This window comes from Tachysurus fulvidraco, chromosome 14, assembly GCF_022655615.1.
Source record: "Tachysurus fulvidraco isolate hzauxx_2018 chromosome 14, HZAU_PFXX_2.0, whole genome shotgun sequence".
NCBI lineage: Eukaryota > Metazoa > Chordata > Actinopteri > Siluriformes > Bagridae > Tachysurus > Tachysurus fulvidraco.
Genome location: NC_062531.1, coordinates 22,763,228 through 22,780,886, shown reverse-complemented (window position 1 = coordinate 22,780,886; position 17,659 = coordinate 22,763,228). Strand labels below are relative to the sequence as shown.

At 37.5% G+C, this 17,659-nt stretch overlaps 2 protein-coding genes across 2 annotated transcripts; both read left to right on the top strand.

Annotated features, from left to right (window-relative positions):
* The first annotated feature begins 968 nt into the window (after positions 1 to 968).
* On the top strand, positions 969 to 3,495 carry nkx2.7 (NK2 transcription factor related 7). The gene is made up of 2 exons (XM_027152763.2): positions 969 to 1,401; positions 2,503 to 3,495. Exons 1-2 carry the CDS (start codon positions 1,101 to 1,103, stop codon positions 3,087 to 3,089), a joined length of 888 nt encoding a protein of 295 aa, XP_027008564.2. The 5' UTR covers positions 969 to 1,100; the 3' UTR covers positions 3,090 to 3,495.
* An 11,421-nt stretch (positions 3,496 to 14,916) lies between these two features.
* nkx3-1 (NK3 homeobox 1) lies at positions 14,917 to 16,023 on the top strand. The gene is made up of 2 exons (XM_027152783.2): positions 14,917 to 15,265; positions 15,465 to 16,023. The coding sequence occupies exons 1-2, from the start codon at positions 15,085 to 15,087 to the stop codon at positions 15,917 to 15,919; spliced, it is 636 nt and encodes a 211-aa protein (XP_027008584.2). The 5' UTR covers positions 14,917 to 15,084; the 3' UTR covers positions 15,920 to 16,023.
* Positions 16,024 to 17,659: the final 1,636 nt, after the last annotated feature.

The window sequence follows — 17,659 nt, the reverse complement described above, 5'->3', positions numbered from 1 at the left end:
GTTCTTGGACTTATACTGACATATTCCATCTAGGACATTTATCAAATAAAAATTCATCAATGACTTAGTTACTTAATTAATCCTACGCACTTTCGCATTAAGAGAAAAATCTTAGTGATTTATTTTTTTTTACAAAAAATCTTGTTTTTATAAGATACAATTCTCGAATAGTAGCATAATGTTTTAGATTATATACCGGGGCCAAAGCGCTCTTTTCGTTTCTGCACCTTCAGCCATATAACTTTATTCAGGTGACATCATAGGAAAGTTGTATGTACTGTAACAAAAAATAAAAAATAATAAAGCAGCAGGTTGGGCTTCACATTTTATTTTACCCACTATGAGAACCATAGATTACAAGGAAACACTAAAAACCTTTAACTATCAACCCAAATAAAATCATGCACCTGCCTTTTAAAAGTGCAAAACAAATAAGAAAAACATAAGTTTTATAAACTAACAAAAAAGTAGCATCTTGTTACACAAAAATAAGTATCGTTAAAAATAGCATTCTTTAATAACAATAAGCATTTGAACATTGTATAACATTGTAAACTATGCATTCAGTTTGTATAAAACACAAACGAAAAGACCCCCAACGTATTTAGCACATACAAATTTCATATATCGTAATTCGTTAGTTTAAATTTAAGGAAGATGCCCATGATCACTTTCATACAAATACGATTAAACCTGGAGGACTAGGTTTCCTAACCAGAATACACTGCATCTAACTGATTGTGGTGAATCAGTGTTACGCGCTTTTGCGTGGCACTCAATGGGAGGGGTCACTATCTACACAATACAAACAGACATAAGAGTGAACTTCCCACCTCTTCCTAACTTCAAGAATCAACTAATGGCACTTGGCGGAAGTGTGAGCTGAGAACTGAAAGCCATACGGTGCAGAATCTCATGCAGGTCTTTTACCAAGATACGCTTTTAACACAAAAGTCTCCTTAGAAGCGACTTGAGATTCATCTTTGCGCGTTTTTTTTTATGCACAGCTGCGCAGAAATTACGATCACGGTTATTTTTTACAGCGCGCTCTCTCGGGCCTGTACAGCCTCGCCATTGACTCGAGCCTGACTCTGCACGCGATGCTCGCCAGCCCTGTAACCTCGACGCCTTTCTCGGTTAAGGATATCTTAAAACTGGAACAGCAGCATGTTTTTAATCAGCAGGCGTTTTCCAGCCCTGACACGGACGCGGCTCCGCTGCAGTCTTTGCAGTTTCAGTGCATGCACAGTGCACTCAGCCGGAGCCTGGAGCTGCTCTATAGCCCAGACAAACCCCCTTTCAGTCCGGGGGAGCAGATGAAATGCACCCTCAGCGCAGACGACTTCGGCTCCTGTGGATCTCCGACAGAAGAAGAGAGGGATCATCAAATTTCTAATTCAGGTAAAAGGGAAACAAATATAATAGGCATACAAACAAATAAATGTAGAACTTAACAGAAAAATAAAGATTTTGGTGATGTCACTAAAACAATGCGCTTTTTAAGGTTTACGCGTAAAGCTGGCAACGTCGCTGTGGAGTGCCTTTAATTAGCATGTCGTCTTTAAAGTACAGTTATGTGTCCTACATTATTATAAAGTTTTAAGGGAAAAAATAAAGCTCGAAAATATGTACTCTTAATGATACCACGGGATGATCAATTCAAATGGGTCAGTGGTTCACAAATTTGTTCATATGTGGCTTTATGTGTGTGTGTGTGTGTGTGTGTGTGTGTGTGTGTGTGTGTGTGTGTGTGTGTGTGTGTGTGTGTGTGTGTGTGTGTTTGCTTGTTTGTTTATTACTAAGAGATCTGGGGCAATTGTCATCTTCTGTTAAATTTGCTAGTTATTGTTTAGCTATTATATTTTAGGATGTAATTACCTCGTCATTTGAAATTAACAGACTGTTGGCAGTAATATGTTTCCCTTTTTTCTATAAATAGAATAAAAGTTCTATCGAATTTATATTTGAACACAGTGAATGATGTGTTCTTTGGTTAGAAAGATAAAAGAAAAAGGAAAAATCTCCAGCAATCCTGTAATAACCCTGTAAAAATAATAGGTTGACACACTCTAAAAAAGTATTAAACTGTTGCTTTTCGTGACCCTGGAGGTTGTTCCCTCAACATATGTATATTTCACCTGTAAATGTAGATACAGTTCACCTTTTAAAATACGTGTCAACCTGGATTGCAACTTGTTTAGAAAGTGAAACGCTTTAAATGTAAAACATTGTATTTGCTAAAGGCATAGATGGTGTACCCTTGATGGTACTGTTCCAGCCACAAGGGATGGTATAGTTTCGTTTTCTCTGAGAGAACAAAATGAATATGAACATTAGATTAATAGGTTAATGAAATTATTCTGAACCTTTACACTGAACCCTTGATGTTACATATGTTACCCATTGTTCGTTCCAAATGTTTTTGCTGTCGTTAAAAAAAAAACAGGCACCCTGAAAATATCTTAACGAATTTGTTTCCTACTATTTTTAATCCCAAAACAGGTGCATGTGATTTAGAGGACTCGAGTGCTGACGGAAAACAGGAAGAAGCCCCGGGAGACAGGCCAAAGCCGCGCTCTCGCCGGAAACCTCGAGTGCTTTTCTCCCAGACTCAGGTGTTCGAACTGGAGCGGCGTTTCAAGCAGCAACGGTACCTTTCCGCACCGGAGAGAGAGCAGCTAGCCGCCGTGCTCAAGCTCACCTCTACACAGGTCAAGATCTGGTTTCAGAACAGGAGGTACAAGTGCAAGCGTCAGCGGCAGGATAAGAGCTTGGAGCTGGCCGGTCACCCGCTGCCTCCGCGCAGAGTAGCTGTCCCGGTGCTCGTGCGAGATGGAAAGCCGTGTCTCGGTGGAACCCACGGAGCGCCCTATAACGTCGCAGTGGGTTCGTATCCGTACAATAACTACTATAACAGTTATGGAAATAACCCTTACGCCTGTAACTTTACCGGGATGCCATCGTTCTCCAACAGCACGCAAATCCCTAATCACTTAGTAGATATGAATCTAAGCATGGGGACTGCTGATGGAGCTCTTGGAAAGCAAGGACCATTTCACACCACGTTAACCGGAATCAGAGCTTGGTAATGAGATTGTGGGAGCAAAAAAAAAAAAAAGACTCTAACCTGACATTCACAATGACATATGCTATGACTGAGATGGGCGAGTTTCCCAGAAAATGCTTTGTATATATCGCAAAGATCATGTATCACAACCACACCGTGTTTCCAATAAGGCAATTAATACTATAAAGCCCCATTTAACACAGTAATGTTCAGTCTAACACTGTATGAGACCAGTTAACCCTTTGTGTGTGTTCATTTACTATTGAGGAGTTTTCTGTGACTCACTTTAAGACAGTTACTCTTTGATCGTGACCATGTTTTTGGAAAATTTGACCTGAACTGACACCGGATATCATGTGGAAATGTTATGTGTATTTGAAGTTTTGCATTTAAACAGTTTTAAAAATAAACTATACTTCTTATTAAGACGAACGATTATATATGCGTTTGTATTCACATGATATTAAGTTATTACAGTGGGAAATAAAAGGAAAATACAATTGTGTATTTGAACACAAGCAACATCTGGAGTTACCGCAGGAAAGACAGAAAGGAATTTTAATTACTAGACTTAATAAATTAACTAACAAAAAACAAAAAATAACTTACAAAAAACAAATAAATCTATATATGCAAAGACATTCTAGCAATTTATTTAAAAAATAATTATTTATTGATTAATCATTTTTAAAGAAACCTAAAAAATACTATATTCTATTTTGTTTTCGAGGAATAGAGAATAATTCTAAAACAATTCAAACAATATAATAAATAAAGTTATTGTAAAGTTCCTGAGGCGTAAATTAATTAACATAGTAATTAGGAATAATTCTATTCTGTACAACTATCCTTTAAACACCTAAATATAATTTATTGCACAGATTTATACTTTACAAGAAAATTTTAATTGACGTAATAAAAATGCCGCAGCTGACGTGATAGTTTGGAAAATTGTTTATTTTATAATATAATGAACGAAGGCCTAAATAATAATAATGCGTTCAAGCACACATTTCCGTAAGAAATGTAAATGTTTATAAAACATTCAAATATTTAAAAAATATATCTAATTGTAAATAACATTTTTTAAGCAAATAATTAAATATTAATATCTAAATACAATAAAAACAAGCTGATTTTTCATAAATGAGGGTGTAAATTATTAGACACTCTGCTGAAGAACTTTGGTTTAACGTCAATAATTAAAATTTGACCAAAAAAAAGGTTTATGCAGTTGCCGTTCGAGTTAGACAATTAAGGCTTATTTAAGGCTTATTCTATAATCCTTTCTTTTTTCTCTATAGCTTTGCTAGATTAGATTCACCCATGTGGCTTAAATCGTCGACCATTATTTCTAATATCTGAGTATCAATAATAAAAAATATATATATAATAAAAAAAATTGGTAACTAGTTAGAGGCTATGTATTCTTATGCAGTCTTTTTTTTTTTATAATTTTTGAATGTTGAGCATTTCCATGGCTTGACAGCAAAATGTACAGGACATTAACTGTTGAATTAGCGAACAAGCCTTTTTTCACTCTTATTGTGGGAGTTATTCGCTCTGAACCCAGAACCTTTAATCTGGACCAATTAAAACACCATAGGTGTTAATGCTACACTTACAGCCCTAATAGCGTAATAAAGTTGGATAGTTCCTAACAGATTGGTTGGCTTTGCGCACTGTAAAACATCTAATGGTATCAGTTAAATTAGGTCTAATCTCCTTCATCTTAATGCGGCGCGATGAGCTTGTCATTGGAGTCCCATTAGGCAAACAGATAACGTGGGAGCACTGGGCTGATAAGACAGAAAAGGCCTGAGAGTAAACACAGGAGCAGACACACCGGCACTGCATGGCGCACACCACCGGACACACCGCCGGCAGCCACCACATCACACACAGTAGCGTGTAATGTCCTCACCTTCACATTTTTATTGAATCAAACTAATTCAACTGATTTATTGAAATGCTTTAAGTCTGGAAATTTCGGGTTGACCTCTTTTTTTATTGTAATGCAATCATTAGATGCTACACACAGGAACACTGGCATAATGAAAAGATTCATGCAAGCGAAGTGATCAATTACGTCACAGTTCTGACTTATCTTATCATAGTGCATCATCCACTGCTCCAGAGCTCCTACTCTAACACTTCTAAACCAGAGGAGGTCTCAATCTTAGTGAAAACATCCACCGACTCATTTCGGGGTTTTTTTTTCAGGACATTTCTTTTAATCCACGTGTTAAACTTATTGCAAAAGTTTGAACCCTACACACACTTTTCCAACAATTACTAACCTACAAAACTATTTAAACCATACAAAACATGAAAATGTAAGCCTTTTTGAGTGTTTATTCAGTGTGATTAAAATAGCTGGTATCCTTCGTTTTAAGATTATTAAATGATTAGAAAATAAATAAATTGGACATTAATTACTTTAACATCAATGCGGTCGTTTAGGCTTATAGCTATATTAATAATACTAAAAACATAAAATCGGTACTGTACAAATTCTGTAAAATTTCACAGAGCACTTTACATCCTTGCATTGTTCAACAGAACAAATTATAAAACACTGACTAGCTGTAGTAGATCTAGAACACAGATGTATATAATTATAACCATAGAATTATAAAGTATAAGACACTGACCAGAACACGTAATTAACAAACACTCTAGCTGTAGCAGTTCTACAAGACTCAAGCTAACTGTTCACTTAACTGTTTAAAAATATAATAAAGGTTTATACAAATGTACATAAATGTAATTGATGCAAATGTTATAGGGTGTTGCTAAGGAAAGGCAGTATACTTTTTAGGCACCACCAAAAGCATGCAAAAAAATGTCATTCCTAACAGCCAATTAAAAAAATAATAATAATAAAGTGAATAGCATTTAATTTTCACTCAGTTCTCAGAGTATGAAATCGATTAGCAATTAGCCTGATTATCATGTTTATTTGGAACATCTCTGTGGGACAACTCATGTTAATTACACCTGTGATAAATCACACTGTCAAAAGAAAAAGTCCTGTTTCATTGACAGTTATGGAAAGTGAAACTGAAGTGCTTTCTTAATGGGTTAATCATGTTCTAGTTAAGCTTGAAATCTGACTCATGGGTGTCTCAGCACAGAGGATCAGGGTGGAGATAGAAATACTCTCAAAAGTCTCATTAACGCTGAAGCCAGATAAGGAAAAAGTTGCCTATACGGCTTGGAGCAATATTTAGCAGACTGATAAGAGACACGTACGCAGCTAAGAGCAGTATTTGGCAGCGGGTAGACAGAGTGGAGACTACAGCCACTTGAAGAGATCAGATAAGCTGTGTGTTTGTGTGTTTGTGTGTGTGTGTTTGTGTATGTGTGTGTATGTGTGTGTGTCAGTAGGTAGGAATGCGTGTGTGGAACATGTACGAGTAACACACTGTGTTGAGTTTGTAAGTGTGTGTGTGTGTGTGTGTGTGTGTGTGTGTGTGTGTGTGTGTGTGTGTGTGTGTGTGTGTGTGTGTGTGTGTGTATTGTTTACATCTTGGTTGTCCCCTACAAAGACAGAACTTGGACAGTTTCATACTGTCAAAATATCTGGCTGGTACCCATGCAGCCACTAGTTTATTTAAAAAAAAACTATCTAAGAGATTTCCTTCTGGATTCTGGGCTTAATATCATTGTTAGTTTTGGGTATAGAATAGAATTCACTAGAAACAATAATTCACTGTACGTACTCACAAGGATAGAAGAACATATTTATATATGTGTGTGTGTGTGCGTGTGTGTGTGTGAGTGTGTGTGCGCGCGCGCAAATGAGTGATTGATCGTGTGTGTGTGTTTGTGTGTCGGAAGCAACATTCAGCACAAGCCACGGGGCAGGTCTACAGGAAGAGATGTGATCTGAGACACTCAGTCTGTCAGTGACAGACAGGCTAAGACAATAGAGGCCTGGTTCATCGCTGCACTCTCTCAGCTCTTAGAGAGATGCAAGCCTAGACACACACTAAGAGTCCTTGTAGCAAATACAATGAATACTGAAAAGTACTTTAAGAAATTCTTTTTCTTCTTAAATATATATATATATATATATATATATATATATATATATATATATATATATATATATATATATATATATATATATATATTCTCCATATAAGTCCACATAATCCACTTTATCATGTCTTAGTTTCCAATAACAGATGTGCTGTCATATATAAATGACCTTGTCGTATGTGTTTCGTCTTCATGCTTGTGCAACAAGCAGAAACCCCAGTTACTCATGACCAGGTTACATACAGTATATTTTCGGCCCATGCTGTTAAAATAACTAGTAGATGAAATTTCCATGCCTCTGTTTGACGCCACTGATGAAGCTTCCTGGGGCCTGTGAGATTTCTATCCACAGCGAAAGACTGGCAGCTTCTAAACAGACATCACATGTGTACCATTAAGAAGACAAAAGTCCAGCCCTAGAAAAACACTGCACACATTTAATGACTCATATAGAAGACGGTCTTCCTCACATCTAAAAGAAAATGAAATGTTTCAAACCCTTTAGATGAATAAAGACTGGATGTCAAAAAGAGACACTTGGACCCTGTCAAATCTGACATCACACATCTGTCTGCACTTACGACGCATCACTCAACTGTGCTCCGTCTATAAACACACTCTTGTCCTTTGGCCAAACATGCTTAAACTTAGCAGAATACTGGCAAGACGACATTGTTAACGACCTCGATGCCAAAAAGCCACTTCCTTTCGCCTGACCTTTCTTGCTTCATGAGGAATGGTTTATAATTTGTAGAAGCTTCTCCTTCTAATGTTCACCACCGACCAGACACAGATTTGTGTACATTGGAGATGCAGCGAATAACAATGAAACTATTCGTTTGAAAAGATCGAAACGTAGTTTACATGTTTACAAAATGTACAGTTAATAAATGTCGTTTACATTGTGTTGTAATAACAATAACAGTAAGTTCTATCGCTGAGCAATAAGTTACTGAAAAGACCTTGGAATTATAAACACACTTCTGTCTGACCACAAATACGCCAAGTGAAACGCGTTCACTGTCCTGCTGACCAGGTCAGAAAAGCGAATAAGTACAATTCTTACATGAAATTATTTAGCTTTGTAATGTTTATGCTGAGAGGGAATTAAAAACTATGCATGAGCTAGTCATTCATTCTGTCCAAACATTACAGCATGATATTTGCTTGTTCCAATTTCCAAATGTATCCCTTACAGACCATTCATTCATTATGTGATTATGTGAGCAATATGTATTTACCCTTTTTAAAAAACAAAAAAGGTCCATTTTTTTATGCCCTGAAATGCCTACAAGTGAACTGGAGTGACACGTGATATCATATGATCAAATGTGTAAAATGGATGACTTGTGAATAAAAGTTCATGTATGAATATAAAAGAATCATGTAAAAATAAAAGTGTTATGTGGAAAAGTAAAAATAAATCAACAGGGGGGGAAGAATAAATAAATAAATAAATAAATAAATAAATAAATAAATAAATAAATAAACCTGGAAGTATAAATGTATCAAAAAAAATGGCTTGTAAAAAAATAATAATGTAGAAATAAAAATGAATGAATGAACTGAAAAAAAAAAAGCCCATTATGCATGAATATAAATAAATCCTTAAAAATAAATTACTCGTGGAAGAAAAAGTTAAGAACAAATCACATGGGGAAAAAATAAAAAAATATCAGCATAAAAGGATCAGGTGGAAAAAAGATTATTACAGGTGAAGAATTAATATTGGGGGGGGGCTGTTTTTTATAACCGATGTATAAAACACATGAGAAATATAAATAAAATAAAAATAAAGACAGAAAAATAGAAATAAAATAAAAATAAAGTTGCAATACACATAGAAATAAAATGACATGTACTGTAGCAAAAGGGGAAAATATACAGAAAGCATATGACAAAATTCATATGTGAAAGAAAATGAAAAAAAAAAGGAAATATTGTGTGGAAAGAGACTACAAGAGAAAATAAATGAAGGAATCATTTGAGGTAAAAAAAAAAAAAAAAAAAAAAGCACCACAATGTGAAAATGTGTGAATCATAACATGTGAGTTTCGTAACATTAGTGATGAGTTACGATAGTGATGAGTCAGTCGAAAAAAAACACACAGAGATGGATCTTTAACTTGATATATTCAAGTGTAAGACATTCACTGTACCATAATAAAGTTATGAGGAAGAAATATAACACATATACTAATACTGGCTTCTCTGTTCAACTGCAGTATACACAATTTTTACACGATACAAAAAGTCAATACAATAACACAGCTGTTGAAAATATGAATATCTTTTAAATACACATCTGCATTCTTACAGAAAGGTCAACTGATCCAATCTTGTGCAGGCCTTGATTCAATTTGCAAGTTATTCTGAATTAAAATGCTACTTGAATTGGGATTTGAAATCAAATGACCTCGTTTTTGATGTATGAGTTGCTCTGAATGCCTTTAAAAATTCAGGATTCCAGGACACTGACATAACACTGTGTCTGTCTGTGTGTGTGTGTGTGTGTGTGTGTGTGTGTGTGTGTGTGTGTGTGTGTGTGTGTGTGTGTGTGTGTGTGTGTGTGTGTGTGTGTGTGTGGACACAAGTGCACCTGTGTAGAAGCACTGATATCCAAGGGCTGTTTATTCAGCGAATGAAGACGTTCTGTCACTCAGGCTTTCGTGCTGCGGTCTTACTGTGTACTTTATCTGTCTGAAGCACCAACATTTCTGCCTCAACCAGTCTGATGTCACTTTTAGAACAAGCTCTTGTGAGTCTTACCTTATAAGCGCCGCTTGTTTAAAATAAAAAATAAATAAATAAAAACATCACGGCAATACGATGGGTGTCCTTGAGGACTCCTAAAACAAACCCAGAACAAAAAAAATGATAAAAAAAAACAGATATTTGCAACAACAACAAAAAAAAGGTCTTGCAGTGTTTGTAGGGTGTGGAATGAATTGAATTGTTGCCATACAGTTCCCTCTGCTGCTGTGACAGTGGAAGTACACCGGGCTATATCCAACAATGGAGTTTAAAAAATAGATACTGAAAGTTTTGCATTACACGATCATTTACAGACAGTGTGCAAGCATTGACACAATCCTCTGTCATATATGTATGTGAGAAGCAGCCAAAACAAACCAAACCCATGTCATGACCGAACACAATTGCCTGCCTGAGTATTGCCTTTTGGCAGAGTGCTGACAGACATCAGTTAAGCCCTGTTTAGTGCTATTAAAGATCTTTTGTGAAATAAGATTTTGTCCGCTTTACTGCCATGGTGACCATGATCCTCTGAGTAAACAAAGATCACGCCTCGTATTGACGTCTTTCAGAGGATCGGTCCCATCTTTCAGTGAGAGTGAAAAAAATCTGTTTACACAATAAGCAGTATGATTTTAGATCTGTATTTATATCAATGCGGTCTGTACGAATGTACTGTATGCCATGGAGATTTCATCCCCATGAAAGATTTCTCAGTGGGCCAAACCAATTAAGCGCATTAAACATCAGATGATGATGATTATGCACATCTTTAACATCAGATGATTTCTCAGCTTTGTTCAGTGCACATTTACATGTACTGTATGTCTTTTGACTGATGCCTTTCTTTGTTAACAACTTTATTTTATTTTATTTCATTTTTATTTTTAGCCTTCTGCCAGTCAGACAGTACATGCCCGTTTCCCAATGGAAACCGCCACAACCTTGATCCGATGCGTCTTCTACGTGTACAGACTCCCCGAAGATATAGTCTCAATCAGAGGTCCACAGTTTACTTCATGAGTGTGCAAGGGCTATTTGTGAACACCTGGGAATAAATATCAGCCTAACCTCCAGCTAACAATCACAGCCCAAATCAAGACAAATCAAGAGCATAACAGGCATGACACCATTCCAGTGTGTTCTGGGGTATCAGCCATCCCTCTTTCCCTGGTCAGGAGAACCGTCTGACATCCCAGTCATCATTAACAGGATTTACCAGAGTATGGGAAAGCACCCATGTTCACCCATGGGCTGTGCGGTGGCAGCACCTTCATGCTGATGGTACGAGATGCCCTCATCCTCTACATCCGCTATAGTCAGTGCAAAGTAGTGTTTGTCTCTATACAATATACCAAGCTGTTTGTTTTAGAGTGCAGTTTGATACATCTATCAACTCTCGCTTTGTTTTCTCTGTATCTTCATTTTGCGATTTGAATTTGTTAGCTCTCGTTCTCTGCCTATTCTTTTTTTTTTTTTTTTTTTACTTTATGCCTGTTTATTGTCACCTTGTCTGTGAATTTAACCTGTTGGATTCTGCACCTTTCACAATCTGTGGAGATGCGTGAAAAACTAGGGAAAGCAGTAATTCCTCAGCACTAGAGGGCACCAGCTTCCAACTCTTGTTTCTTCTCCAGTTTTGCTCAAACAGAGCAACCAACCGTTCCCAAAGCAGGTGCTGTTTCAGTTTATTTTTAAAGAAGAAGAAGAAGAAGAAGAAGAAGAAGAAGAAGAAGAAGAAGAAGAAGAAGAAGAAGAAGAAGAAGAAGAAGAAAAAGAAGAAGAATTGCTCTCAATTATATCTTTAAAATGTGAAGTGTACCAAAGAAAACAAATACCATTATTTCTATATGCAAAAATTCATATACAGTACAGACCAAAAGTTTGGACACACCTTCCAAAAGTTTGGACACACCACCTTTTCAACAGGACAATGACCCCAAACACACCTCCAGGCTGTGTAAGGGCTATTTGACCATGAAGGAGAGTGATGGGGTGCTGCGCCAGATGACCTGGCCTCCACAGTCACCGGACCTGAACCCGATCGAGATGGTTTGGGGTGAGCTGGACCGCATAGTGAAGGCAAAAGGGCCGACAAGTGCTAAGCATCTCTGGGAACTCCTTCAAGACTGTTGGAAGACCATTACAGGTGACGACCTCTTGAAGCTCATCAACAGAATGCCAAGAGTGTGCAAAGCAGTAATCAAAGCAAAAGGTTTGAAGAACTTTGAAGAACCTAGAATATGACATATTTTCAGTTTTTTCACCCTTTTTTGTTATGTACGTATATAATTCCACGTGTTAATTCATAGTTTTGATGCCTTCAGTGTGAATTTACAATTTTCATAGTCATGACAATAAAGAAAACTCTTTGAATGAGAAGGTGTGTCCAAACTTTTGGTCTGTACTCTATGTACAGTTACATCCATTAAGCACTTTATCCACGTCAGGAATGTGGTGGAAGCAAAACCGATAACAGGAAAACTGGGAGCGAGGCCGGAATACACCGTGGATGGGATGCTAGTCTATCAGGGGGCAATTTATCATAGGGAGTTCAGCTACAGGCAGGTATTTGAGGAGGAAGGAATCCTATAGTGAGACAGAAACCTAGTTCTGGATTGAACCAGGAACCCTAAAGCTGGGACACATAAATCTTTAACTGCCATAAAGGTCTTTATAAATTCCTGAACTAGAAAATAATATAAATGAACTACTGGACATAACATGGATGCCTGTTTAAGGACACGGTTGTTGTCAATGAGTCGTCCAGTCACCGAGTGTGTATGACGTACAGCTTCCTGCCGAAGAGGTCAGATTCTAACTAGCTCACATCTGGCCTAGGACAAGCAAGCAGTACCACAGCTCCCCTCCCTGTGGTGTTAGTGTAGCACGCAGGGGTCAGGGGAGGAACAAGGAGTAGCTTTACACAAGCAGTGAGAAATGCTCGTCCAATTATAGCTACTTGTTTAACATGACCACACAATGATACATTCCTTGACCGCGGTTGGGAGAAGACTGAATTGTGTGCTTGTGCAATTAAGATAGGCATCATAGAGATATACAAAACAGGAAAAAGTCTCCATCAAAGACGTGAGGGATAAAGATGTGCTATGCAGGCAGTCTGTTCAGTGTATGTAAGAGAGAGGTCAGAAAGATTACTCAAGGTAAACGCTATCGTATAAAACATCTAAAAGACAAAGTTTACAGGACAACATGACAAATGAGGTTTAAAAAAAATCTCTTTGTGCACCACATCTAGATCATGAGCTCAGCGCCACAGAACATCCTATTGGGAAAGTTTTGCTTGGGTCACATTTAATAAGCAGATGATTTCTGCTGAATAATGATGTTGTGTTTAAAATAAGATGGCACAGATTGTTGGAATACACGACATCACAGTACGATATATTTGTCAGTGTTTCTTACATTTACCAGTAAAGTAGTAAAGCACAATTTCGTCAACCTGAAATATAAAATCGACTTATGAATGTTTCTATATTTTCCTCAAAAACGGAGTCATGATGCGGGACTCATGAATTGAGTCAAGAGGTTTATTCCATACAGTATTACCCACAAGTAATATGATTCTTATTATTTTAAATGATTGGTTAAAAGTGTGTTAATCTGTGGTATGAGTGTGCTGAAAGAAATACAGAGCATGTGGTGTCATTGTTATTATGACTCTCTGTTTTGGACTTATATTACTCTCAATCAATTAATCCATCAATCATTAAATAAACAAACAAACAAACAAACAAATAAATAAATAAATAATTCTACTTAAAAGAAAATCTTTGACTGCACTTTCACTTACAGGACACCTTGTGAGGGAATGAGCATATAGGGTCATTCATGCCCTTAATAAAGCCAGCAGGAAGTGTTAACTGATCTGACTAGAGACAGTATTTTAGGGGACGGTGATGTGAGGTCATGTCAGGGGGACAATGGCCCCGTTTGTCACTCTAGCATCATGTATTATCCCAAACTGACTCACCACTCTCATGGGGCCGATGTGCCCTTTACCCCCTCTCTCTCCTATTCTCTTTCTCTGCAAATGTCTCTCTCTCTCTCACCTCTCTGCTTTACATTGCAGGGTTAAACAGAAACACGGAGAGGGCACGACAAACAAACAGGCGTGCAACATCGTGTGTGTCAGGAGCAGGAGCCGCATCTCAATATGCTGAACGCATTAGTGTCTTAAGGAGGGGGCCACCCACCTTGACCCTGCCTGACCACGGAGCCGCTCTACAAGTTTCCCTGGTGTTCACCCGAAGCCTGATGCGCAGAGCCAGCAGGAGAGTCCTCGTCTCCAGTTTCATAATAAATCTCCTCAGCTTCTCACTGAGTGAGACTGAAGCACAGGAATAACGCAAATGAGAAACACCTGAAGATTAGTTTCATATAAGGAGTGACTAGAGTTAATCTGTTAATTCTAGCCTGAGGTTCTAACTTAGAAAGTCAGGGATTAATTAAAATTAGACTACTTATGCTTAGAATAAATACATAATTACAAATTCCAACAAAACGTATTGCTATAATAATAATAATAATAATAATAATAATAATAATAATAATAATAATAATAAGCCATAAAATTGTAGATTTTTTAATTAATAAAAAATAGACTACTTAATTGAATTCTGTAAGACCTAGTATTTTAAAGTAATTAAAAAATTAATGTATAAAAGAAGCTAAACATAACAGTGATAGATAGATAGATAGATAGATAGATAGATAGATAGATAGATAGATAGATAGATAGATAGATAGATAGATAGATCAGGAACCATAATGGCTGATTAAGAACTTTTATATAAAACAACGTTGTGGACTTCTTTTTACTTTTGCTACATCTTCAATAATATCTATCTATCTATCTATCTATCTATCTATCTATCTATCTATCTATCTATCTATCTATCTATCTATCATTTCTAAATCTAAGGCGCTTGAGGATTGAAGTGAAATCTGGATTATCCATTAAGCACCTCGTGACGTCACAGTGGGAGTTCTGCTCTATAAGTGCAGAGACTTCAGTGAGAGTGAAAAAGAAACTGTCACAGCTTGGCTCACTTCACACACACACACACACACACACACACACACACACACACATACACGCACATACACACACACACACGCACTGCTCAGGATTAAAGGTTTCCCTGCACAAAGCAACTCACCGAGCGGCTGCGTGGTTCCTGCCAGTCGACACCATGGCGTCCTCAAACAGACAGCCGACATCCTTCTTCATTGAAGACATTCTGTGTTTGAGACAAGAGAAGGCTGATGAGACGAGGGGAAGTTCAGCTGATAGCCAAAGAGCCGCACGGTGTCGTGGAGACGAAGCAGAAAAGAGCGACGCGCTCCTCATACACGCTTTAACCAGCAGACCTGGTAAGATGGGAAGAATCTTTCATTACAATATTGACTGTGAATATTTTCTGCTGTTTTATTTACGACCTATTAAATCGATTAAAGTTTATTAGGAACAATCGGTTTATAACTTTAAAAACACGCGCACTATTTTTGCTTTCCTCCGTTGATGTCGAGATAAATTTGACACGTTTTTTATTATCGTTACCACCTTTTACAGCGTCACCCGACGAGTCGTGTATGGCGGAAAGAACAGACTCACCGACAGAAGCGACGACCGACGGCGACGAGCCGAACCACACGCAGCACCTGGCCCAGAAACAGAAGCGCTCGCGCGCCGCCTTTACGCACCTGCAGGTCCTCGAGCTGGAAAAGAAGTTCAGCCGTCAGCGCTACCTCTCTGCACCTGAGCGCGCGCAGCTGGCCGCCGCGCTGCGCCTCACCGAGACTCAGGTGAAAATCTGGTTCCAAAACCGGCGCTACAAAACCAAACGGAGGCAGCAGCTGGATTGTTACCGGAAGTCTGAGGGAAGCTTTGTCGTCGCAGCCGCTTCCACGGTGGAAGAGAACTTGCTCAGAGCCTCAGTGCTCTCCACAGTATACACATGTTACCCGTACCGGCCGTGCGTGTACGATCCACACCGACTGGGCACGTGGAGGCCGACGGTGTGGTAACATGGACACGATCGAGACTTTAAATTAAACCAATTCCTGTAGCTAATGTGATTTTATTCCATCTTGTACAGCTTTTTATCCATAAATAAACTTGTTTTTTTTTTTTAAGTAAAGTATCATTTTTTATATGCAGTATGTTTTATCATCATCATCATCATCATCATTATTATTATTATTATTATTATTATTATTATTATTATTATTACATGATATTATGTGGTAATAATAATGATCAGAAAAATTGCAAGAATTTGTCTTACATTACTGATTAGAAGCACTATTCCATGAACACCTTGAGGAAGACCTGGTCTTGTCAGAACAGCCTTGTTTCTACTACGTCGCACTGCCTGTTTCTGGCCTTATGTTAAATTTTTTTTTTGTTTCGTTTTTCTTGCCATATCACTTACCACTGTTACTAATTTTCGATATAGTTAGTGATCGTGTAATATAAAAGCTTCCAGAAAATGAAAATGCTTTAAAGACTTGCGGATTTGAATGCAATACATACATTGCTCGTTTTAGCATCGAGTTAATCTGCATTCTTTAATTCAGGTTTCACTTGTGAATTAACATACAATACGACATAGGCTACATCCAGGGAACATTAATTAATAATTATTAAATTAGTCGACGAAAGATATCGATTCGTCGATTTTTGACCGATTTTGATTTTTTTTTTGGCTTGATTCGAATCCTTACAAGAAGGAATTTGTCATAGTTTTGTTATTAATCCAAATGAAGACAGACACTGGAACTATTAAAATCACCCCAACCAAAATACAGAAGTCGTGTTATAAAATGCTTTCGTGCTCACTGGGTAGCTGAGTTTCTATCAGCTCAATCCATCATGTCATCAGACTACCAAAAAAAAAAACAACTCACAGAATTAACATCATATACTTCCTCGAGCCGGATATTCTTTTACACAAGAATAAATCATTCCATTTCCATCTCGTCCTCCATTTAACAATGACTCAGACTGAGCTTAAACTTTTGTAATAGTCCTAAATGGTGCAGGCTGATAAGGACAGATATGGGCGCTTTGGCTGAAGCATGCGGGCTTTCTAAACACAGAGGTTCAAGATTGCTGCACCAGATAGCAATCACCAGCACCCATATCATCCAGTTCAACTTTGGTCAAATTTAGCATTGCGATGTACTTGACAGACTGGATTGGACAGGCATATGTTCAGAGCGATACAGCTGATGCAGGAAACCGGGCTGGGTTAAACAGATGACCTTATTGACACTAAACTATTCTTCTACCAAATATCATAGGAATGTAAAAGGCTATATGTTATAACGTGTGTTTAATATTTAATCAGCTTTACTTGACCATTAAGTAAAGATCTATCCATACTTTAGGTCACGTGTTTAAATGGGAGAGAAAGTGAATCATGCACTGAAAAGAAAAGGGAAAAAAAAAACTCTCATTCTAAGTGTTTAAAATATAAACACACTTCAAACATTAACGAGAAGAGGAGATGTTTTAAAGTACCATTACAAGTAGGAATAGCTGCTGCGGTGCCATTAATCACAAAATGACAACGCCGCCATGTCTCGTTTGGTTTTGACTGCGTGTGTCTGACGGATTAAAGGAGAAGCAAAAATAAAAAATAAAAAATTCTGATCTCGATGCAGAAGATTTCACACTATCGGTTGAATGAAAGAGCAGCGAGCAAATCTACCCAACCGGGGCAGGTTCAGAATTACCATTTCAGACTTAATGCCACTTAATAA